This window comes from Gopherus flavomarginatus, chromosome 8 (assembly GCF_025201925.1).
Source record: "Gopherus flavomarginatus isolate rGopFla2 chromosome 8, rGopFla2.mat.asm, whole genome shotgun sequence".
In the NCBI taxonomy this organism is placed as follows: Eukaryota; Metazoa; Chordata; order Testudines; family Testudinidae; genus Gopherus; species Gopherus flavomarginatus.
Window position 1 is genome coordinate 42,350,037 of NC_066624.1, and position 22,240 is coordinate 42,372,276.

The following is a 22,240-nucleotide window of genomic DNA, read 5'->3' on the forward strand; positions in this document are numbered from 1 at the left end:
TGCCCCTGTTTGAGGGCCCACCACAGGACTAGCTCCCTCCGTAGAGTCCCCTGGTGCCCTTTTCCCAGCTAGGGTGACCAGATGTCCTAATTTTATAGAGATAGTCCTGATTTTTGGGTCTTTTTCTTGTATAGGCTCCTAGTACTCCCCACCCCATCCCGATTTTTCACATTTGCTGTCTGGTCACCCTATTCCCAGCGAAGTGGAATTCTAGGCCCCATCTCTTCTGTATCTCTTCTCTAAGCCTGGAGCCTCAGTTCCAGTTTACCTCCATGGTCATTTACCTGTGGGTTGGCCGTCTTTTAGGCTCCCTCCAGGGATTGTTTTTACCCTCTGCTACCCTCTACATCAGGATGCAAACTTCCTCCTGAACGTAGGGTTCCTCCTGTTACCTAGGGCACTCACTCAGCCTTTTGTGCAAACCCTCTTTCAGCTGGGTCCCATCATTACTCAAGGCCACCTGATCCCACATCAATTAAGATCAGCTGGGAGGGTAGCTGGTCTTCACAGGCAGGGCTAAGCCTGGCTCCTCTTAAAGAGCCAGCCAGTCCATGATAGGCCTGGATTTCTCTCCATTTTACAGATGAGCTAGGGCAGCATCTCTGGCAGAAGTGGGAATTGAATTCGGGTCTCCTAAATGCCAGCGTGAAGCCTAAGTCACCAGAGCATCCTTCTTTTTACTTAATCTTGAGTATCTCAGTGATAGCTGGAGGAAGAGGTTCATGGCTCTGAGTGTCAATGAGGGCCTGCCTAGCCGAACACTAAGGGTATTGTGACTGAGTGCACCCCTACATTCACACCCTGCACAGTACTGCAATAATCTTTGTACAAAATATATCTTGTGAGGTATCATTTGAAAACTAGTAATTCCCTGGCCAATAATATCTTGGTGAAATGTACATAGCAACGTTTTATGTAAAGTTATGAATTCCCCCTGTATGATGTTAGCACATGTTCAAACCCACCTAACCCTAGCTATGTAGAAGTTGTTAAACAACTCTGTGCTAACCAAAGAAATGTGTGTTTACCTCAATTTACATATTACATAGTAAACAGGGTGCTTGGGCAGCCAGAGGGGATAAACCTGTTAATGACAAAGGACAAGCTGATACCTCTGGCCAGGTGTAATAAAAGTTGATTGGCAGTCACTTTAATGCAATGTACATTCAAATAGATGGATTATAGTTTCATGATTTTTTTTCAGTCCATCCAATACAAACCCAGCTGAAAGCATTTAGCTAATTTACTCTTTGGGTTTTAGGTCTTTTGGAAAATCTGGCCCCAGTTGTGACTTTGCCTGCAGCAGATGTGGGAATAGAAGCCAAAGTCCTGATGCACTTTTAGCCATGCCCCTTACCCAGGGACCCAGGAACCACCCCTTTGTCACATTATCTGAACTATGTAGTTAAAAGAGAGAGAGACCTTGCCTCTTAGTTACTCTGATGCACAGTCACAGCATCTCCTGAGGAAACTTTGCCCATTTTCTCATACAAAGAAGAAATCCTGCAAAGAAGTGATGAACGTTCTGGTAGAGAGCCATGAGAATTAGCAATGGGGACAACAAACAGCGCGAGCCGAGGTTTACCAGATGCTGTGGTCAGATTCGGTTTCCTGAAGAAAGGCAAACACACTTATTTAAGTATCAGAGGGGTAGCCGTGTTAGTCTGGATCTATAAAAGCAGCAAAGAATCCTGTCGCACCTTATAGACTAACAAGCATTGGAGCATGAGCTTTCATGAGTGAATTCTCATCTTCGTCGGATGACTCTTTGCTGCTTTTACACTTATTTAAATAAAAAGATTAGCAAAACCGGTACAGAGGCAAAGAGACCACCATTTCCATTCAGCATAATAACTGATGGGTTCCAAGCAAGTGTTTTTAATGCTGTGGGGTAATAGAAAGCAAAGCTTGTCTTTGCCAGCAGCACTGCGGCTATTAAAAATGGAGAGACCTGTTGGGTGGGGAGTTAGCTTTATTATTTGAGAAGCCCTTTATGAAAAGAGACTCATTAAAAATAATAAAGGATGGTATTGGTTATGAGTTCCAGCAGGGTTGTATAATCCTGGTTTTGTAATTTATATCAGTGATTTCCTTTTAGCGGTTCACCGATCTTTTTTCAATGGCTGTATACATGTAATAAAAAGCTAGTAATTAAAGTAATGACAGGAAACAAAGTCTCTGAGAAACCAATTGTGGTTACAGCAGGAGTCTTTGAGGGCTTTGTACCTGGCATGAGGCTGCAGGGAATCATCCACGGGTACATAGTTCATCGTGAGGCAAGATGACCTCATTGCTAAGGCACTGGCCTGAGAATCTGTGTTCCGTTCCAGCTCCGCCAGAGACCTTCACTGTGAACATGGGCAAGTCTATAGGCTGAAAGTGGCTGCTGATTGGGGTGCACAGTAGGATGCTCCAGTTGTTGTTGGAATAATTGCTGTAGCACATGGGTGTTGTTCAGTCTCTCCTGTCTCCAGGCATATATTGCTAAAGTCCTGGCTGCACGAGGGGACATTTTAAAAAAAAATCTGCGCTCACTGGTGCAATGCTTAAAATGGCAGTAAGAACTGGCAGCCCATCTACTGCAGGGCTCTCGGCATTGCTGGAACTGAACTCATGTTAATGATGGTGGGAATTTTTAGAAAAAAAGGCTGACTTGGCTTCCAAGTCTTTGCCTGTTGTATCCATCTGCTTCTGAAGAAGGCACATCTCGTACCCCACCCTCTGTTGCTATCTACACAGATTTATCCAGGATATCTTGGAAACACTGCAGGAGCAAAAAGGAAGAAAAAAAATGAGAGGGACTGTGTCTCATGCAAGCTCATGCTCCCATATCATTGCTTACAGAGCTCAGAAACGACTCCCAGTATCTGCATCTCTACATTACTAACCTGTGCTTGGCTCAGAAAATCAGGAACATACTGCCTCAAATAGTGGCTGACAATAACGGATACCATAGGAGAAGTCAACCAACCTCATCACTAGAGCTGTCAGGACAATACTGATGGAACTTTTTTTTTTTCTGGAATACGGTGAAATTGATCTGTTTTGCAAAGAGGGTTCGATTTTGACAAATTTCTGATGAAACCCAGGTAGCATTCCATTGGAATCCTGCCTGGCTTCCTGCTAGCTTGCCTGTCTGGCTCTTTGGTAGCCCATCTCATGGGTTAATGGGGAGCCGGAAGCCTGGAAACCTTTGGAATCCCGACTCCAAGGCTTGTGGCTTCTCGGTAGCATGGGACCCCAGGTATTCACACAGAAAGTTTCAGTGAAAACAAACAATTTTATGGTTGGTTTTTTGTTGACATTTTCAGCAGAAAATTTTAATTTTTGTCCCAAAACTGCCAAAACAATGTAAATTTTGGGCCAAAAACTGAAAAGATGTTCAGTTTTCAGACGAATATTTTCAGTTTTACATCAATCAAAAAAAAACTGAGGAAAATGGTAACTTTCCATGAAAATTGTTATTTGATCTAAAGCCCTATTCTCCATCAAAATAAGTTCTGAAGGAAAATTTTCAACAGCTTTTACTGATTTATACCAACTGGAGGATCCATAGCATCCAAGATTTCTCATTCCCAGATTTTCCTACATCTGTACTACTACTGAGTAGCAAGGGGACAAGCGGCACTGGAAGGAGAGCAGCAGATGAGAAGGAGAGAGAGAAGAGAAGAGTCATAACAGGAGAGAGAGAGAGAAATGAGAACACCATAGGACATCCATTGGAATCTGTGTCTCATGTCAATCAGCCAGTAAGGGCTGGTTTCCATAAAGCCAACTGGGCCATATGGAAGCAGCAGGTGTAACAGAAAAGGGCTGAATCACCTGACCGTAATGTCAGAGAACAAGTGAGGTCTATGAGAGCTGAGAGTTAACCTTATGACCATAGGTGAAAGCCTTGTGCAGAATAGGTGGGAGATCCCTTCTTCGACCTTTTACTCCCTTGTTTACATCCCTTTCAAAGTAGCAGTAAGACTTACACATTCTCACTCCTGGTCCCCCCTGACCATTCTAATATGACTGTCCCACTGCCTAGAGTACTCTGACTGAATTCAGCTAACACCCAGATCCTCCCATCATGTATGCCTGGTTGGCTGAGTGAGTGGATGATCATCTCTATGGTTGACATGTTGATTATCCATGGCTCCTGTGCCACCGCTTGGAGAGGGAGAGAAGCAAAGAGACACAGGTAAATACAAAAGCCTGCAGAAGTTATGTCTGTTCCAGGTTTTCAAGAAGGTCTAGACAAGCAGGTGGCCTGTGGGAGCAGACAGCACCCTCGGTTCTGTCTCGCTGACAGCAGAGAAGAGGAAGAGGATGAACTGGACAGAGGAAATGTTGTCAAAGTAAGGAACTGAGAGTTAATAGAAGAAGATGGGACTTATGTTTTAGAAAGGTGGCTATGGAATATGCAGAAGTCCAGTACTGGTTCCTCTCCGCCCTTCTGTCCATGAATTAATGTAGAGAGTTGTTCTCTACCTGTAACAGGCACAGATTGCCTAAGCACATCTTCAGGCACTTGTCTCCTAGGCAATACACGGAGTCTACTTCAAGGGGACACAAATCAAATGTAGGGGTTTTTGTTGTTGTTGTTGTTGTGTAGGGGTTTTTTTTTAACTGAACAAAGAGAATGAGGCAACCTGCTTCTTTTCTGACCCTAGCTCGGTGTTTGTGAGAGAGCTCTCTGATTGTGACACCCACAAGTAGATTCCAGGCAGGGGTTTCCCCAACATAGGTGTGTGGAATGATGGAGTCAGGGCTCTGAGCTGAACTCCTGCATGATGGCATATACGTGTCTGGGGACAGCACAGAGGAGGATTAATCGAGAGCACCTCCTAGTTACTATCAAAACATACAGTGAATGAGGCATCTTAAAGATGGACAAAGGCATGATCAGGTCACCTAACATAGAGTCACTTGAGAATAGAGCTGGGCAGAAATTTTCAGCCAAAAAGCGCAGATTTGATGGCACCAAAACATTTTGTCAATTTCATGCTAGTTTCACCCAATTGTTTGTCAGAAAGAAAAAAAAAGTCAGAATGAAACATTTCAATATTTTGGTTCAAAAGGACTTTTCATTTCCAAGTTTCCTTTAATTTATTCTTTTAATTAAAAAATCTTTAAAAATGGAAACATTTCATTCAGCCCCATTTTTTCCAATTTACCAAAAATTCAGAAAAAAACCTGTTTTCAGTTCAACCTAAAACAATCTTTTATGATTTTTCAGAATTACCAGCAAACCGAAAAAATCCATTATTCACCCACCTCTCTGTGAGAAGCACAGTTCCAGACTGGGGATGTGAAATGGGGGCAGGCCCTCAGTCACACAGACTCCTGGAGAACTTGCTGCACTTTTAGCCTCCAAACCTTTGTCGGTGGTTTTTCCTGAATCCCCTCCTTGGCCTGCAGCAGGCCACAGTGCCATTTATTCCATGCTGCTGAGCAGGGGCAGCTCTAGGCATTTTGCCGCCCCAAGCACGGCAGGCAGGCTGCCTTCGGCGGCTTGCCTGCAGAGGGTCCACTGGTCCAGTGCCTGTGGAAGGTCCTCCGAAGCCGCGGAACCAGTGGACCCTACGCAGGCAAGCCACCGAAGGCAGCCTGCCTGCCACCCTCATGGCACCGGCAGAGCGCTCCCCGCGGCTTGCCGCCCCAAGCACGCACTTGGCGTGCGGGGGCCTGGAGCCGCCCCTGCTGCTGAGATCAAACTGGGTGCCACACTGGCCATGTTTACAGATCTAGCCGGGGTAAAGTTTGGTCCAGATTTAAAGGCTTCATGTACAGCAGATCTGGGCTGGCAGTGTGGCAATTAGCACAGCAATACTCTGAATGTTCCTGCTGTTGCCTGGTAGTAGTGACCCTGAAACTCTGGGGACAGGAGGAAAGACTGAGGCATGCAAGGTGGGAGATACTATTTAACAGTGTGTGTAATGTGTCTGTTTCTAAGCAGATGCTGGAGCAGGTGTTGAGAGAGCTGCAACCCCTGTGCATCGCGGAGCAGAGGTTTATTGAGCAATTCTTTATGCTGCAGCCCAAGAGGGGCTGGGGGTAAGTCAGCTAAGTGACCCATTGATCCTACCATGAGAGAGTTAACCTTTGGGAGCAAGGAGCAGAAATTAACCTGATGCTTGAGCAATTTTGTATCTAATTTAGCATCTCTATGACTGTGTCCCTAAGCTTGGATATGGAGTTGTAGTGTAAGGCACTACTACTTCTGTTGAGTTGACACACAAAATTTATCTTCTACCCTCCAAGTGAGAGAATGGAAGCCTCTCAAGAGGAATGGTACTCTCCCTCCCTCCCATTCTTTCTTTCAGCTACCTGCCAGGATGCTGCAGCCCAAGAGAGGCTGGGGGTAAGTCAGCTAAGTGACCCATTGATCCTACCATGAGAGAGTTAACCTTTGGGAGCAAGGAGCTGAAATTAACCTGATGCTTGAGCAAGCAAGGGAGGAAAGGATGTGGCGTTTCCTGAGAAGTCTCATTGGCCCAAGACTAAGACCGAGTATGTGGATAATAAGTGATCTGTCGTGCCTGGAATCCCTAGAAGTTTGTGTCTGAGGAATTGGCTGCACATGACAAGGGGGTTTTGTCTCATGGCTGTGGTGATTTCATACCTCTCCACCCTTCATCAGGCATTTCAGGGGACACACCTCGACAGCATGCATTTGTGCAGCACCTAGAACAACAGTTTCCTGGTCCATGAAAAAATGTATGGAGGGATGGTATGATGAGATTGCCTACAATAGCATATGGTCCATCCATGACTGCTATTAGCATATATCGCCAATGGCTACTTATGGGACACTATATGGTGTTCATTCCCAGGTGTCTGGCTGGTGGGTCTTGCCCGCATGCTCAGGATATAACCAAGCACCATATTTGGATCAGGAAGGAATTTTCCCCCAGGTCAGAGCGGCAGAGACCCTAGGGTTTTTCACCTTGCTCTGCAGCATGGGGCACGGGTCACTTACAGGTTTGAACTAGAGTAAATGGTGGATTCTCTGTAACTTGAGGTCTTTAAATCAAGATTTGAGGACTTCGGTAACTCAGTCAGAGTTTATTTGACTATTACAGCAAATGGTCAATGAGGTTTTGTGGTCTATAATATGCAGGAGGACAGACTAGAGATGGTCACGGTGGTGCTTTCTGGCCTTAAAGTCTGTGAGATTAGTGCTCCTAAGCACTACTGTAATACAAATAACAGACAGACAGCCTGCATTTTAGTGGAGTATTTGGACATGCAAAGTAGGTCTATCATTTTTGTCCCCTCTGTGACAGTGACCTGGGAGCAGAGCTGGTTAGAAAATGGAATTTCCGTTCCATGGGAAAGTGACACTTTGAAATTTGCTTTCATTCTGAATCCAAACGAAAGCTGAAATTTACACACAAATTCCAAAAAAAATTGTATTTGGAATGATCAAATGTTTCATTCCAATGATGTCAAAACATTTTAAGAAAAGAAGAGCTCGGTGTAGCTCAAAAGCGTGTCTCTTTCACCAACAGAAGTTAGACCAATAAAAGATATCACCTTGTCTCTCTTGGATACAAATACACATAATATTAAATATAATCCAGTACACTCCCACTTATCCAAATGCCCTTTATCCAAAAATCCTAATTATCTGAATCCACAGTGTCTCCCATGTAGCCCTAGAGTTAATCATCCACTCATAACTTCTCAGTTAGCCTCTTAGCACCTTTTAGTGCTAATCAACGACTTTGTATAGCAGCTCCCTGCAGTTACTGAGATCTAATCCTGTTTCAGCAACAACAGCAGCTTGGCAGGACAGTTATGACTAATTCAGAATTGAATTACAACCACAGTGCTTTTAATACAACTTTGGTGTTTTAATAAACTCAGTAAAGTTTGTAATTTATTAAAGAGTAAAAAACCAAGGACAGTATTAAGCCATCGGCGTTATTCCCTTTGTTCTACATATTTCCACATCAGTGATGCTGCAGCTCAACAGCACTTTCAGTTATCCAAAAGTTTTGGCTGTCTTCCAGGGCAATCAGATAACTGGGTGTGGGCTGTATATCAGTAAAATATCAATAGTTCATATCATATAAGAGTCAAAATAAAATGAATCAAAACACTAAAGTGGAAACAAACTGTTTTATGTTATCAAAACAAAGGAAATTTACTTTCTCCCATCAACACAATCCCATGTTTTGACAAAACTGCATTTTCTAACCAGAGTCAGAAGATCTGCCTAGCGCAGTGTGGACACCTCAGCACAGCGGCAAGACCCTGGTCCAGCAATTGTAGGGTTACTATGCACTGTGGACTCTTAAGTGCAGATTTGAAAACACCAAGTCCATAAGCCTGGGTCCCACAGACCCGGCTAACCTTGCAGTATGGACACACCCACTGTGTCATTCAAAGGCATGTACTGACCAGTGCCCACTAAGAGAGGAAGGATGCTCTAATGGCAGGGCTCTGGCTTGGAACTCAGGAGTCATGAGCAAGGCAATGTTCTGCCACAGACTTGCTGTGTGATCTTGGGCAAGTCACTTAGCCTCTTTGTGCCACAGTTCCTGGTTATAAAGTTGGGATAGTGGCACTGCCCTACTGCACAGGGGTGTGCTCAGGATAACTACATTAAAGATTGTGAAGGGCTCAAATGCTATGGTAACAGCGGACTTATAACTACGTTGGACAGATAAATAGGGGACTGTTGCTAACTAATATCACAAGAAGACAGCTGGGTAAGATTTGGCCTTCAGGCAATCCAGTACTTGAAGCCAGTTGGACAATGAATGAATGAAGTTAATGGGACAAAAAATGTTGGCTTATATTCAAATCACATTTACACTGGTGAAAATCAGGAGTCATGCCCATGGCTTGCATCCGCGTAAATGAATGTGGAAAAGGACAAAATTTGGGTCAAATTACCTGAAATGTCACATGGGTGCTTAGTCTGCCAGCGTCACAGGGCTCAGGGCAGTGCTGGTTAGGACCAAGTGTTTACTCAGCAGAGTGGTTGTGTGAAAGGGTTCTTTATCACTGCTTCTAGTCTGCTCACACAGGGAAACAAAGCACAGAAATAGGAGCAAATATATTATCAAGGTAACTGCAAGAATTCTGATAGTATTGTATCTTGGGACAGGATAGGACACTGGACTGGAGGCCAAAAGTGTGCCCAGAGCTATTCATTTCACTGGGAACTGGACATCCAAACCTTGACCATTGCAGTGTTATTGTTATGTCACTGGTCATGGCAGGGCTATCACTTTAGACAAATCACTATTACCATGGTGTAGAGCTATAGTACATGACTTGCCAATGGTCATTGGCCCAAATCATTAAAACGTGTTTAGGCTCCTAACTCCCTTTGGAATCAAGAGGAGTTAGACACCTCAGTACCTGTGAGATCTGGGCCTTTGTATGTATCTGGTGTCTGCACTCTTAGCTCCTGGTTTGTGAGGCCGGAGAGGCTGTGTTTGAGCTTTACCTGCCTGTATCTTTTTGTCACCCTGTCCATACATCTCTGGCTGGTCCACTGCCTGAGTAGCTCTGTTCCAACCCCCTTTCTGTTTGTGACACTTATTCTAGACTAGAAGAGCAGCCCACCCAGCTGCTGTCTGAGATCTTCAGTTCCCTGGAGCCAGAGCTGAGAGGATTTATAGATACCTGCAATAAAGTCCAACAGTTTAGCTGTCTGCAGGTCCTGGTCACCCTGAATGACTACATGTTTGAGATACAGGGCTCTTCTGCAGCCACCTCCTCCTCCTTCCTCAATGTGGTCCTCAGCAACATCCTGCTCCTGGCCAAGAACAACTTCAACAAGTGCATTGTGAGTCTCCATCCGTAAGCAGAGATGAGCCTCGGAGTGCTGGAGCCCCAAGCCAGCATTTACCCTTTGTGCAAATGAATGGAGCTTCTGGGCCTGATGCTTAGCTGGAATAAACCGGCATGGCTCCATTGAAGTCAGCCCCCTTCCCCACAGTGAAGCCAATGCCTGTGTGGATTTGGCTCTAAATTCTTGTCAGAATTAAAATCTCCCTATATCATCAATTACTCGTGCGTACGCGAGGATGTCCCCACTTGTATGGGCACGCTGCATAGGCCATACTTTCAGACAGGGCTGGGAGGCCAAGGGATTTCAAACAGCACATTCCTAAAAGCAGTGGCTGAAAATGCATCACTAGGAACTTTCTTGTCATGGTGCTTTTAGCAGTGGCTGAAAGCGAGCTGCAAGTTATTGCCAACTGGTCATTGTTCAGCCATCTGCGTGGAGCTGTACACGGCTTTCACACTAGCTGCTAGTAGATAGGTGCTCATATCTAGAGTGACCAGACAGCAAGTGTGAAAAATCGGGAGGGGGGGTGATAGGAGCCTATATAAGAAAAAGACCTAAAAATCAGGACTGTCCCTGTAAAATTGGGACATCTGGTCATCCTACTCATATCACAAAAGCACCACAGCTGGAACTCATGCTTGCCCTTCATGGCTGCCTCAGCTCAGGTTGAGTGCTAGATAAACATTATTTTAGCGTTATCCCATAGACCAAAGATTGAATCATCCCTGGAGAATGAACTCCCCTCGCTTCTTTAGAAGTGGTCCTTCAGTGGCACAATGCTGTGACATTGGAGGGGAAGCTTGCCCTGCCAATGCCCATGTTTGTACTAGTTCTGAGGTAAGTGGACTCAAGGACTGTCATTCTGGGCTGGAGGAAGGCAATGCTAGTGAAGTTTGCTGATATATACCACACAGCAGGTCAGACTAGATGATCCCCATGGTCATGTCTGACCTTAAAATCTGCCAGCGTATGAATGAGAGCACTGAAATTGACCATTTTATCATTCCTGATTCATTGCTGTCGGTTACGAGTACAGGGCTCAGCTGTCTCTGATGCTGGTATGCAGGCCTTAGTGGGGCTTGCTTGCTGACAGGCTTTTTGGCATGTCCACCCCAGAGCCAGGGACTGGCCAAGTCTGAGAGTGTTCTGTTTTATTCTATTGCTCCCAGTGTGTCCTGTGCAAAGAAATCGAGGAAGCGAAGGTACCTAGCAGGGCTAAGGGCGGGATCCTGCCTTTTGTCAGCCGCTTTGAGGAGTTCGTGAATTTCTCGGAGGATGTGTTCAGATGGGCTCAGCAGAGAGGCGAGCTGGACAAAGCTCACACCAAACTGGTGGGCAGCGTCTTCAGCAGCAGTGAGTACAAAGAGCCATTGGTGGAGTAAGCTTAGACCTGAATCACAACAGTCAGATCTGGAGCAGTATTACAAACCCTCTTTTTTAAAGCCCAAGGTGTTTGGATCTGGATTCTGGTTCTGTTAGCGGCACAGATTGGCCAGCATGAAATTTGGATCCTGATCCAAGTTGGAACACTGAAATCCCTCACATACACCCACACACATATATGCAGCCACCCACGTGTATGCACTATGCACAGAAAAACACACCACATGCAAGGGCTTGTTTGGGGTCCCAGAGGGATGGCATAGAGTCACTCTTCCTTCCTTCCCGAGCTGCCCCAAGTGAAAACCCAGTACAGCTGAGGGCTGAGAATGCATTTCCTAGCTATAGATACACCGAAGCAGAGAAAATACAAGAGCAATATTAAGAAGTCTCAGGCTGTGCAGAGTCACTGGAATAAGTGGTTAGAAAGAAGGTCTCCCGCCAAAAAGCACTGCTGTACATTGGCCAAGAGAAAGAGAGGGAGGTTGGTAGTTTGCAGGTCGCACTCTGCGTTGCCATGCAAAAAATCCTAACGTGGGTCTCAAAACTGGTCTCTTGCTTCCGAGCTGGCAGGGGCTCAGGGTACTGTGGAAATGATGCCCCTTCCACACACCAGAAGGCTGAGCTGTAGATCACTCAGAGATGCCCAGACTTTGCAAGCTGGAAAGCTACATTAGCACCTTTCCGTGATGCAGAGGGTGGAGCCTTCTTTGCATATTATCCTGGATGAGCTGCCTCACTAATGCAATCAGTACCAGGCCTGTCAGGGCACCAGCTGCATTTATTATAAAGCTTCTGAGATAGGAAATAAAAATAAATTACATAAATCATTATTTACATTAAGATGTTATTCTCCCTCCGGTATTGGAACCAGCCAGCCATTCAGATGGGACAGGCTAAGAGCCATTAGCTCCAAAGCATAAGCTGAAGGCAAGACTCTAGGGCTAGGAAGGTTACGTCAGTCTGTGGACTGGACTGATAGGACTTGCCTAGACTCTCTGGAAGACCCTTCTGGATTTGTGCATGGTGGGCTTAACTCATCCTGTCTTTTCACCTTGTATCTCCCCTCCATTCCTCCCCATCTTGATTATCAAAAGGTCCCTCTAGGCCTATGTGCTTTCTTCCGTTCTTTTTAGTCAACGGTCTGGCCTCAGCAAACCTGAAGGTCAATACGGACATGGTCATGATGGAAAACTTCCACCACATCCACTGCTTTCTGTACCAAAAGAAGATCCAGTGCTTGGAAAGCAAGAGAAGGGAAGCCAAGCAAAGGTACCATGAGCACCTGGAGAGATATGTCACCAAGTACCTGGGACAGCCACTGGAGAAACTTAACGTAAGTACATTGCAAGCCACAACCTCCTCTGTCTATAGTATGTATATGTCACTCCTTACTAGCCTACCTGATAGTCTTTAATGGATTTATCCTCACACCATGCCTAAGTCCTTTTTACAGATAGGGAACCAAGATGCAGAAAGGCTGAGTGACTTGCCTAAGGTGGAACCAGGTCTACCATGTGCTTGGCTAGTGCCCTAACCACTGGACCATTCTACCTCTCCAGCAGGCACTACCCAGGAAGTCCCCAGGCTAATCTGAAGCACCCTTTTGACCAGAGCCGGCTCCAGGCACCAGCAAAGGAAGCAGGTGCTTGGGGCAGCCAGTGGAAAGGGGCAGTACGTCCGAGTCTTCGGCAGCGGGCCCCTCAGTCCCTCTTGGAGCGAAGGACCCACCGCCGAATTATGAAGAGGCACAGTAGAGCTGCCGCCAAAGTGCTGACTGTCGCGGCTTTATCTTTTTTTTCCCCCACTTCGCCGCTTGGGGTGGCAAGAAAGCTGGAGCTGTCCCTACTTTTGACACTGCGAAAAGAAAAAAAAGGTATTTTAACCCACGCTTGCTCTCTCTGGTTAAAATAGCAGTAAAGACACAGCAACTCAGGTCAGCCACCTGAGTTCAGCCCCAGGCTGTCCTATAGGCTTGAACCTGAGTTGCCCTGTCTTCAACATGATCTTAATCTGAGTTAACTAACCAGAGTTGAGAATGCAGCTTTTGTCGCTGTGTAGACAAGGCCTTACTTTGCTCTCACCTCCTTTATCCCCTACAATACTAGGCAGCCCTTGCTATCTAATATCCATTAGCACAAATCTCATGCTTTATATGTCAAAAGTGCTTCTCAGACATTGGCTGAATGAGTCCTTTTTCCCTATGGGGGATAATTCAATTTATGCCCTAGAGCAGGAGAACTTCTGACCTCTAGAAATGAATACAGCCCTTCCCCAAATGCTGAGGATTCAAACTCTGCTACTAAACCCTCTACTGGATTCACACACCCCATCCAAGAGATAGTTGGAGGACAGGACAGGAAGGGGTTGCCCTGTTTGTGAGATCAAAACTAGAATTACTCCAGTGAGACTAACACTCAACATGTCTGTGCACTGCTGCCCTCTTTAGCTGGCATCGGTGGGTATCACGGCCTCACTATTGTATGTGAGCGAGCAGAAATGCTTTTGCAGCTCACCTGAATTGGCTTTGAATTGAAGGGGTAGATTTCTATCACTGCTTTCTCTTTTGGCTGCATGTCTGTGGCTGGCTGATGCTGGTTCTTTCTGGATGGCTGCTAGTGCAGAGCCTCCTAACAGAATTTCAGGGTTCCCAGGTGATTGATATGTTAACTTAGCTAAAAGCATGGCTTCACTCAAGCGGACATTCGGCCCTTTCCCATAGTTCCTTGCCACTCCACTAACCCCTTGCCGTTCTGATTAATGCTCACCCACCTGCTCATTGGCCTATAACTTCTAATAAAAGCTAGACCCAGCTGGATATAATTGAAATGCCTGTTGGTTTTGATTTGCTTCTGGACTTTGCTGTCAGACTCCTCCTGCCCCTGGAAGATATGCTCAGCTATGACACCAGCCAGAGCTTCAATCATCTCGCTGCCTGTGCTAATTGTTTTGTATTCCATTGATGAGGGCTGAGTGGAATTTCATTGTTGGTGGCAAGGCAAAGTGACTATATTTCTGGTATCCATTAGCAGGGCTCTGCTCAGTGAGAGGAACCCTGAGCAGGGTCTTTGCTGCCCACAGCTGCTCCCCATGTGACTCTTCAGTTATGAGCTGCTTAATTTACTGACATGGGGTAACATTTTCAAAAGTGACCAGCTGATTTAAGAACTTAATTCCACTTTTCACTTAGGAAGTGTAAGAGCTTGTCTATGCAAGCGCTTTGTTCACAGCAAGCTGGGGTGCTGGGCACTAACTGTCCATTGGACCCTGCTGTACATGAACAGCTCCCTCGTGTATGGCCGCTTGGCGTGCTGCAGGCTAGTGTGGGTTAGATTTACACCCCAGCTTCCCACCAAGTAAGTGTTTGTGTGAACAAGCTCCAAGTGTCACTGAAAGTCTGGGAGACATAGGAGCTCACATCACTGTTGACAACGGGACAGCAGGGGAGTCATTCAGCGGCTGGTGCACCCCTCAGGACCGGGCATGGTGTACCAACCTCTTCTACTCTTGCACTCCCTGTCAATGGTCACTCCAGTCCTGGGGTGATTTGCCCCTTTTAATGGGTCTGCTCTCTGCCCAACTTGCTTCTAGTCCCACCCCATCCAGGGGGAGAACAAGGCCAATCAAGCAGAAGCCTAATGACCCTGTCCCACACCTTCAGCCCCATCATGGTCTCAATAGTCCTTGTCCCCGTTTTTGTCAGGACTTTTGCCTCCCCTTCTTTGAGTGTTAGTGGGGAACCCAGGCCCCCCATCTCCAATCCGGGGACCTTGCATTAAGCAACCAGGGTCTGCTCCCTGCTGTTTCCCTGGGCCACTTTCTTCAGGCTGATGCCGAGTCGCCCCAGATTTTCTGGCAGCATGCAGCCACCCACAGGCTGGGCCTCCTCCTTCTCCAGGCACCTGGGACATCTCTCCCTAGGTGCCTCCTTCTGGGAGCTCCATTCCTCCAGTCTCCCTCCCCAGAAGGCTTCTCTTTCTAGGAGAAGCCTTTTAACTCAGCTGTGGTTGGTCAGCCACTTAATCACAGCTGGGGAAGTAACTGTGCTGCCTATTTACCCCCTGTGTGGCTGCTATGGGGGAGGGAGAGAGAAGGGTGGAGAAGTGTATGCACCCCATCATAGAGATGAACACCAGGAGCTAGTTTTTCCTACTGCCAACACTGTGGAGCCAGTATCCTAGTGAGGCAAATAGAAAGGAGCATAAACACTGCCAAATTAAGTGCAAGAGTATAATAAGAAAAGCCAAAGAGGAGTTTGAAGAACGGCTAGCCAAAAACTCCAAAGGTAATAACAAAATGTTTTTAAGTACATCTGTCATAAACAGATAGTTAAGGGTTAATGTCTCTTTTACCTGTAAAGGGTTAACAAACAGGGAACCAAACACCTGACCAGGGGACCAATCAGGAGACAAGATACTTTCAAATCTCGGTGGAAGGAAGCCTTTGTTTGTGTTTTCTGGGTTTGGCTTTGTTCTCTCTGGGATCTGAGAGTGACTGAATGTACTACAGGCTCTAATTTTCTATTCAAGTAGTAAGTGCAAGTAGAAAGGTGGTTTAGTCTTTTTTATTGGTTTTCTTTATTTGCAAATGTGTATCTGGCTGGTAGAGGTCTAATGTGTATTTGGCTGGAAGTATTTTAAATTGTATTTCTGCTGGAGGAGGCTTTTTCTCCAGCTTCTAGAAGCTGACAGACCCTGTAATATTCCATCTTGAATTTACAGTGATTTTCTTTATTCTTTTTTTCTTTTATTAAAAGTTTTGCTTTTAAGACCTGTCTGATTTTTTCCCCTTGTTGAGGCTCAAGGGAATTGAGTCTGTACTTAACAGGGAGGGACAAGGGTGGAATCCCTTTGTTTTAGATTCACGGAGCTTGAATCTATATATCTCTCCAGGAGCCCAGGGAGGGAACACCTGGAGGGGAGGAGAAGGGGAGGGAAATAATTTGTTCCCCTGTGTTGTAAGACTCAAGGAATTTGGGTCTTGGGGTCCCAGGGAAGCTTTTGGGGGGACCAGAGTGTATCAGGCACTGGAATTCCTGGTTGATGGCAGCTTATCAGATCTAAGCAGGTAATTAAGCTTAGAGGAATTCATGCTAGTACCCAACTTCTGGACTCTGAGGTTCAGATTGGGGAAAGATACTATGACAACATCAGAAGCAGGAAGCCTGCTAAACAACCAGTGGGGCCCCTTGATGATCGAGATACAAAAGGAGCACTTAAAGATGATAAAGTCATTGCGGAGAAACTAAAAGGATTCTTTACTTCAGTCTTCATGGCTGAGGATATTAGGGAGATTCCCAAACCTGCTCTGGCTTTTGTAGGTGACAAATCTGAGGAACTGTCACAGATTAAAGTGTCACTAGAGGAGGTTTTGGAATTAATTGATAAACTCAACATTAACAAGTCACCAGGACCACATGAAATTCACCCAAGAGTTCTGAAAGAACTCAAATGTGAAGTTGCGGAACTATTAACTAAGGTTTGAAACCTGTCCTTTGGTACCCAATGACTGGAAGTTAGCTAATATAACACCAATATTTTAAAAGGGCTCTAGAGGTGATCTCGGCAATTACAGACTGGTAAGTCTAATGTCGGTACTGGGCAAATTAGTCAAAACAATAGTTAAGAATAAAATTGTCAGACAGAGAAAAACATAAACTGTTGAGCAATAGTCAACATGGTTTCTGTAAAGGGAAATCATGTCTTACTAATCTATTAGAGTTCTTTGAAGGGGTCAACAAACATGTGGACAAGGGGGATCCAGTGGACATAGTGCACTTAGATTTCCAGAAAGTCTTTGACAAGGTCCCTCACCAAATGCTATTACATAAATTAAGCTGTCATGGGATAAAAGGGAAGGTCCTTTCATGGATTGAGAACTGGTTAAAAGACAGGGAACAAAGGGTAGGAATTAATGGTAAATTCTCAGAATGGAGAGGGGTAACTAGTGGTGTTCCCCAAGAGTCAGTCCTAGGACCAATCCCATTCAATTTATTCATAAATGATCTGGAGAAAGGGGTAAACAGTGAGATGGCAAAGTTTGCAGATGCTACTAAACTGCTCAAGATAGTTAAGACCAAAGCAGACTGTGAAGATCTTCAAAAAGATCTCACAAAACTAAGTGATTGGGCAACAAAATGGCAAATGAAATTTAATGTGGATAAATGTAAAGTAATGCACATTGGGAAAAATAACCCCAGCTATACATACAATATGATGGGGGCTAATTTAGCTACAATGAGTCAGGAAGAAGATCTTGGAGTCATCGTGGATAGTTCTCTGAAGGTGTCCACACAGTGTGCAGAGGTGGTCAAAAAAGCAAACAGGATGTTAGGAATCATTAAAAAGGGGATAGAGAATAAGACTGAGAATATATTATTGCCCTTATATAAATCCATTGTACGCCCACATCTCAAATACTGCATACAGATGTGGTCTCCTCATCTCAAAAAGATATACTGGCACTAGAAAAGGTTCAGAAAAGGGCAACTAAAATGATTAGGGGTTTGGAGAGGGTCCCATATGAGGAAAGATTAAAGAAGCTAGGATTCTTCAGCTTGGAAAAGAGGAGACTAAGGGGGGATATGATAGAGGTATATAAAATCATGAGTGATGTGGAGAAAGTCGATAAGGAAAAGTTATTTACTTATTCCCATAATACAAGAACTAGGGGTCACCAAATGAAATTAATAGGCAGCAGGTTTAAAACAAATAAAAGGAAATTCTTCTTCATGCAGCGCACAGTCAACTTGTGGAACTCCTTACCTGAGGAGGTTGTGAAGGCTAGGACTATAACAGCATTTAAAAGAGAACTGGATAAATTCATGGTGGTGAAGTCCATAAATGGCTGTTAGCCAGGATGGGTAAGGTATGGTGTCCCTAGCCTCTGTTTGTCAGAGGATGGAGATGGATGGCAGGAGAGAGATCGCTTGATCATTACCTGTTAGGTTCTCGCCCTCTGGGGCACCTGGCATTGGCCACTGTTGGTAGACAGGATACTGGGCTTGATGGACCTTTGGTCTGACCCAGTATGGCCGTTCTTATGTTCTTATCCTGGATCAGCAGAAGAGAAACCTGTGTTCTGTTTTGTTTTATGCAGCCCGTATAAAACCACCAGCTATATTTGGATGCCAGAACCTTTATAGTTGATGAGGTATGTGGAGCAAAAAGAATCACAGGATGCTTTTCAAATATCAGGTAACATCAGTGTTGCTAAAGGCATCCCCCTCTGCAGAACATAATGACGCTGGCTCTGCATGAATGGTCAGATCTGCTCAGTCAAAGCCCAGCGAGAGGCCTGAGAAAAGGCTTCTGGAGTCAGCCGAAAAAGAGCTCAGTAGAACCACACTGTGTAACAGCTGGTGCATGATTTGTCTCCTTTGCCTTCCCAGCATTTCTTCGAGGGGGTGAAAGCCCGCGTGGCTCAGGGAGTGAAAGAAGAGGAAGTGAGTTTCCAGCTGGCGTACAGCAAGCAGGAGCTGCGGAAGGTGATAGAAAAGTACCCTGGCAAGGAGGTGAAGAGAGCTCTGGATACTCTCTACAGGAAGATTCACAAGTATCTCTCCCCTGAGGAAAACCTCCTGCCGGTAAATATGGCCTGGGCACAGCTCACAGGGTGCAGTGCAGTGGTGGCTTCATGTGTTTTGGGGGCCAAGCTTGCCAGGCAACAATAAATGGCAGAGGGAAGGGGACCTCCTAGCTTTGCCTCTCTGACCATCACTCCCACTGTGTTGTTTTCCTCTTCGTGCCCATTGTTTCATCTCCTCAAACCACTCTCTGTTATTTCTATCCTCCCTCTTCCCAGTGACTTGTCTCTGCTCCCTGCTTCTCTTAGTATCTTTAGTTACACATGAAGTCTGAAAATTAGTGGGAATTCCTCCATCTCTGCTCCCTTAGGGGGAACTCTCACTAGGCTAGTTTTGGGGCCTAGGGCCCAGATCCTCAAAGGTATTTAAACACCCAATCTCCATTAATTTCAATGGGAGTTGGGTTTCTAAGTGCCTTTGAGCATGTGGGCCTAGAAGCTCCAAGGTCAGCCCTCTGCATGTCCCTTCCTCTCGGGCTGGCAGTTGCACTCATGCAGCAGGCAGTGAAAAACGTGCCTCTTCGGGTGAGGATGGTTATGTAGTGTTGCAGCAAACCCCGGAGGGAAGCAGGTTAGGATGCTCCCAGTAAGAGAGGTTATTGACTTCAAGTGTTTTACCTACAGGTGGTCTGGCGAGCCATGGAACAGAAGTTCATACAACAGTATCAAGAGTTCGAGAACCTTATCCAGCGCTGCTACCCAGGATCAGGGATCACAATGGACTTCACCGTGGAGGACTTGCTGAACTATTTTATCTCCATCACTCAGTCCAGCATGTGAAAGCAATCCCTGCTGGCTAGGCATGTGGTGAGAACAGCTCTCGCTGGTGCCAAAAAAGCTCCATCAGCAGCCAAGGAGCCAAAATGACCATGTGAAAATTTACTCTGGACTGACATTTGGCACAAGAGTTCTTAGCCTAAGTTTAATCCAATATGGGGATCTACTGAATTAAAGGGGAACTTTCACAGTTGTCAGCCTAAAAATTGACCTTCCCTGAGAGTGGAAGCTTTGGGATTCTTCTTCCCCCAGCAGATCCATGCACAGCCAATAATAAGCCCAAACTGCTGGGTTTCTGTGACTTTCCTACAGCACTGCTTTGTAACATCCTGTCAGAGTGCGTGGCCATAGAAATCTCCTGTCGGAGCATCCCATGCTCATTAGACCCTTTCTAGGCAAGCACATCAGCTTTTTTATGCCAAGTCGCACAGCACTGATCAGATAGGGGAAGGTGGCGAGACATATTTGCAACTCTGAACTTATGGATTTATAGTAGGGTCCAAACGGGGATGTAATTTTTGGCCACTTTGACTATTTCCAGTTAATCTCTCTTCCGCGTTCAACATACCCGGTTTTATATAAAACTAGAGATGGATCCATGGTTAACAATTTGGATCTGGATTTCAAACGCCCCAAAATTCCAGGGAGTCCGGATCTAGGGGATTGGTGCAGCCCATTGTAAAACTAAGGATCATTTGTAAAATCTGGATATGGGTTTGGAATTCCAACACCCCTAATGTTTATGGTTGTTTGGGTTCGAGGTTTTGGTTTAGGTCTGTCTATACAAAGCACAAAGTTTGTTTCCTTTCCATAGCCCAGCGTCTCCCACAATTCTGGTATGAATGGGCTATTCTCCTCCTGTCTGCAGTTTCAACAGGTGGTTCAAAGCTGCAGCAGAGCCTGTGCTATTCATGTCCCTTTCTCCTGCTTGCTACCAGTTCTTCAGTTTCCACAGAAGCAGGCAAATGGCGGTTTGCTTCTCTCCTGTCCCTTTCTTTTAGATGTATTTGTAGCCATTTTGGTGGCAGTTATAGTATTCGTGTTTATTTTCAAGTCTCCTCACCTCCTCCCAGTCAGTATCTAAGCAGCTCCAGGGTCAGAGACACCCGGATCGGCCTCAGAGTCCAAAACCAGAGCAGCCCGTTCTCTCTTTGATATGGCTGAAATGAGCCATCTCTCTGCTTGCCAAGAACATTTCCACAGGCTTGCCCAATAGCAGCTGGACATGCCATAAGGGGTGGTTCTTGTTTCTTCCTTTGGCTGCATTAAAGCAAATGGATCCATGCTTATGAATGACGCACTGCAACATAAAGGGCTTTCCATCACACGTGTGCATGCTGTTAGCCATCTCAAATGTTGCTTAATCTATCAATGCTGCTGTACAAAGAGTTTAAAAATAAGAATTATTTTTGTGACATTGTTGTGAATGTTTCATTTCCTAGGATGGGACAAAAACTCTTATGCAACCTGGAGCAATTTCCCAGGGATCTTCCCACTCTTATCTAATTTAGCTTGTCTGCCCATTGACAGTATCACAAGATAATAAAATCCTTTCTGTGTTGGCCTCATTGCCTTGACCTGGTCTTGTATCCCAATGTGGTCACCTCATATTGTACGGGATGTCTACTCAGGCAGCCTTCCCTCATGGCACTGGAGTGAATCTGAAGCTCTTGGCTCAATACAAAGTAAAATCTTTTTTAAAAACCCTACCAAATTTTGTATGAATTTGGTGATAGAAAAAGACCTGATCTTTCCTCATTGATGGGCATGGGGGCTCTGCCATTGACTTCAGAGGGATCAGGCCCAAAGATGGAAAAGGACAGCTGTAGAGCCTGGCATATCATGAGCAGGGGTTATGCTAGTTTCCTCCCAACAGCTATGTCAATACACCTCATCCAGGCATGTAGCACTCTCCTTTCTATTCCAAGCCTGAGCTTCTGATAAGCTGAGGCTTCCTCTTGGGACAAACTGCGAGGTGGCGTTGTGAGAGGAACCAGTATCCACACAGCTCTAAAATGCTAACACAACCATATACATGATCATTCTCCACCTTCACGTAGATTTCACTCCTGATCCAATGGAGTCCAGATTTCCTGAGCTCCAGAGCTCATTGCCAGGCCAAGCTGTTTTCCCAGGCTGTCCTTGGGTTGTTGGGATATGAGTGTGTGGAAGGAGGGGTCTTTGTTGGAGGTAGGAAGTTCATCCTGGATAGTGGTGCATCTGAATGTTGTGCTTTTCAGAAGGTGCTTAGCTGTTTGGACAGGCTCCTCCAAAGCATTTGGTTGTTATACATGTGTGCTAGGCACTCTACAGTCAAAGGAAAAGGCAAGGTCTAGGCAGTTCACCATTTCCCTCAGTTTAAAAGTTCTCTTTCCCAGTCATAAGAGTATCATCTAGGCAGTATTAATGAGCAAGTCCTAAATCATATATAGGGATGTAGCAGCTCATAATGTCATTCTCTGTTGGTTTTACAAAACATCTTTCACATGCAGCAGGTGCTGAAGAACCGAACTATCAAAGAAGATGACAAGTGCAGGACATGAGACCAGCAGTAACTGGGTAGAAGTGCAGGGCTTTAAGTCTGACATTTAAAAGGCTAATAGAGTCAGGGGCGTGAAGGTGAAACGGAAGCATGTTCCGCCAACTTCGGGTAAGTGAGGGGTAGCCCAGAGAACTGACGGGCTGAGAAGTTGAGAATAG

At 45.5% G+C, this 22,240-nt stretch overlaps 1 protein-coding gene across 1 annotated transcript in view; it reads left to right on the forward strand.

Moving 5' to 3' along the window:
- Positions 1-20,957, forward strand: part of LOC127056895 (exocyst complex component 1-like) — a 73,011-nt gene extending 52,054 nt beyond the window's left edge. The window contains exons 12-20 of the mRNA XM_050965228.1: positions 4,225-4,343; positions 5,945-6,025; positions 6,320-6,353; positions 6,435-6,498; positions 9,553-9,793; positions 10,969-11,152; positions 12,316-12,515; positions 18,570-18,764; positions 19,388-20,957. Coding sequence (XP_050821185.1) covers positions 4,225-4,343; positions 5,945-6,025; positions 6,320-6,353; positions 6,435-6,498; positions 9,553-9,793; positions 10,969-11,152; positions 12,316-12,515; positions 18,570-18,764; positions 19,388-19,543 — 1,274 coding nt within the window. The 3' untranslated portion in view covers positions 19,544-20,957. The remainder of the gene's footprint in view (positions 1-4,224; positions 4,344-5,944; positions 6,026-6,319; positions 6,354-6,434; positions 6,499-9,552; positions 9,794-10,968; positions 11,153-12,315; positions 12,516-18,569; positions 18,765-19,387) is intronic.
- Positions 20,958-22,240: the final 1,283 nt, after the last annotated feature.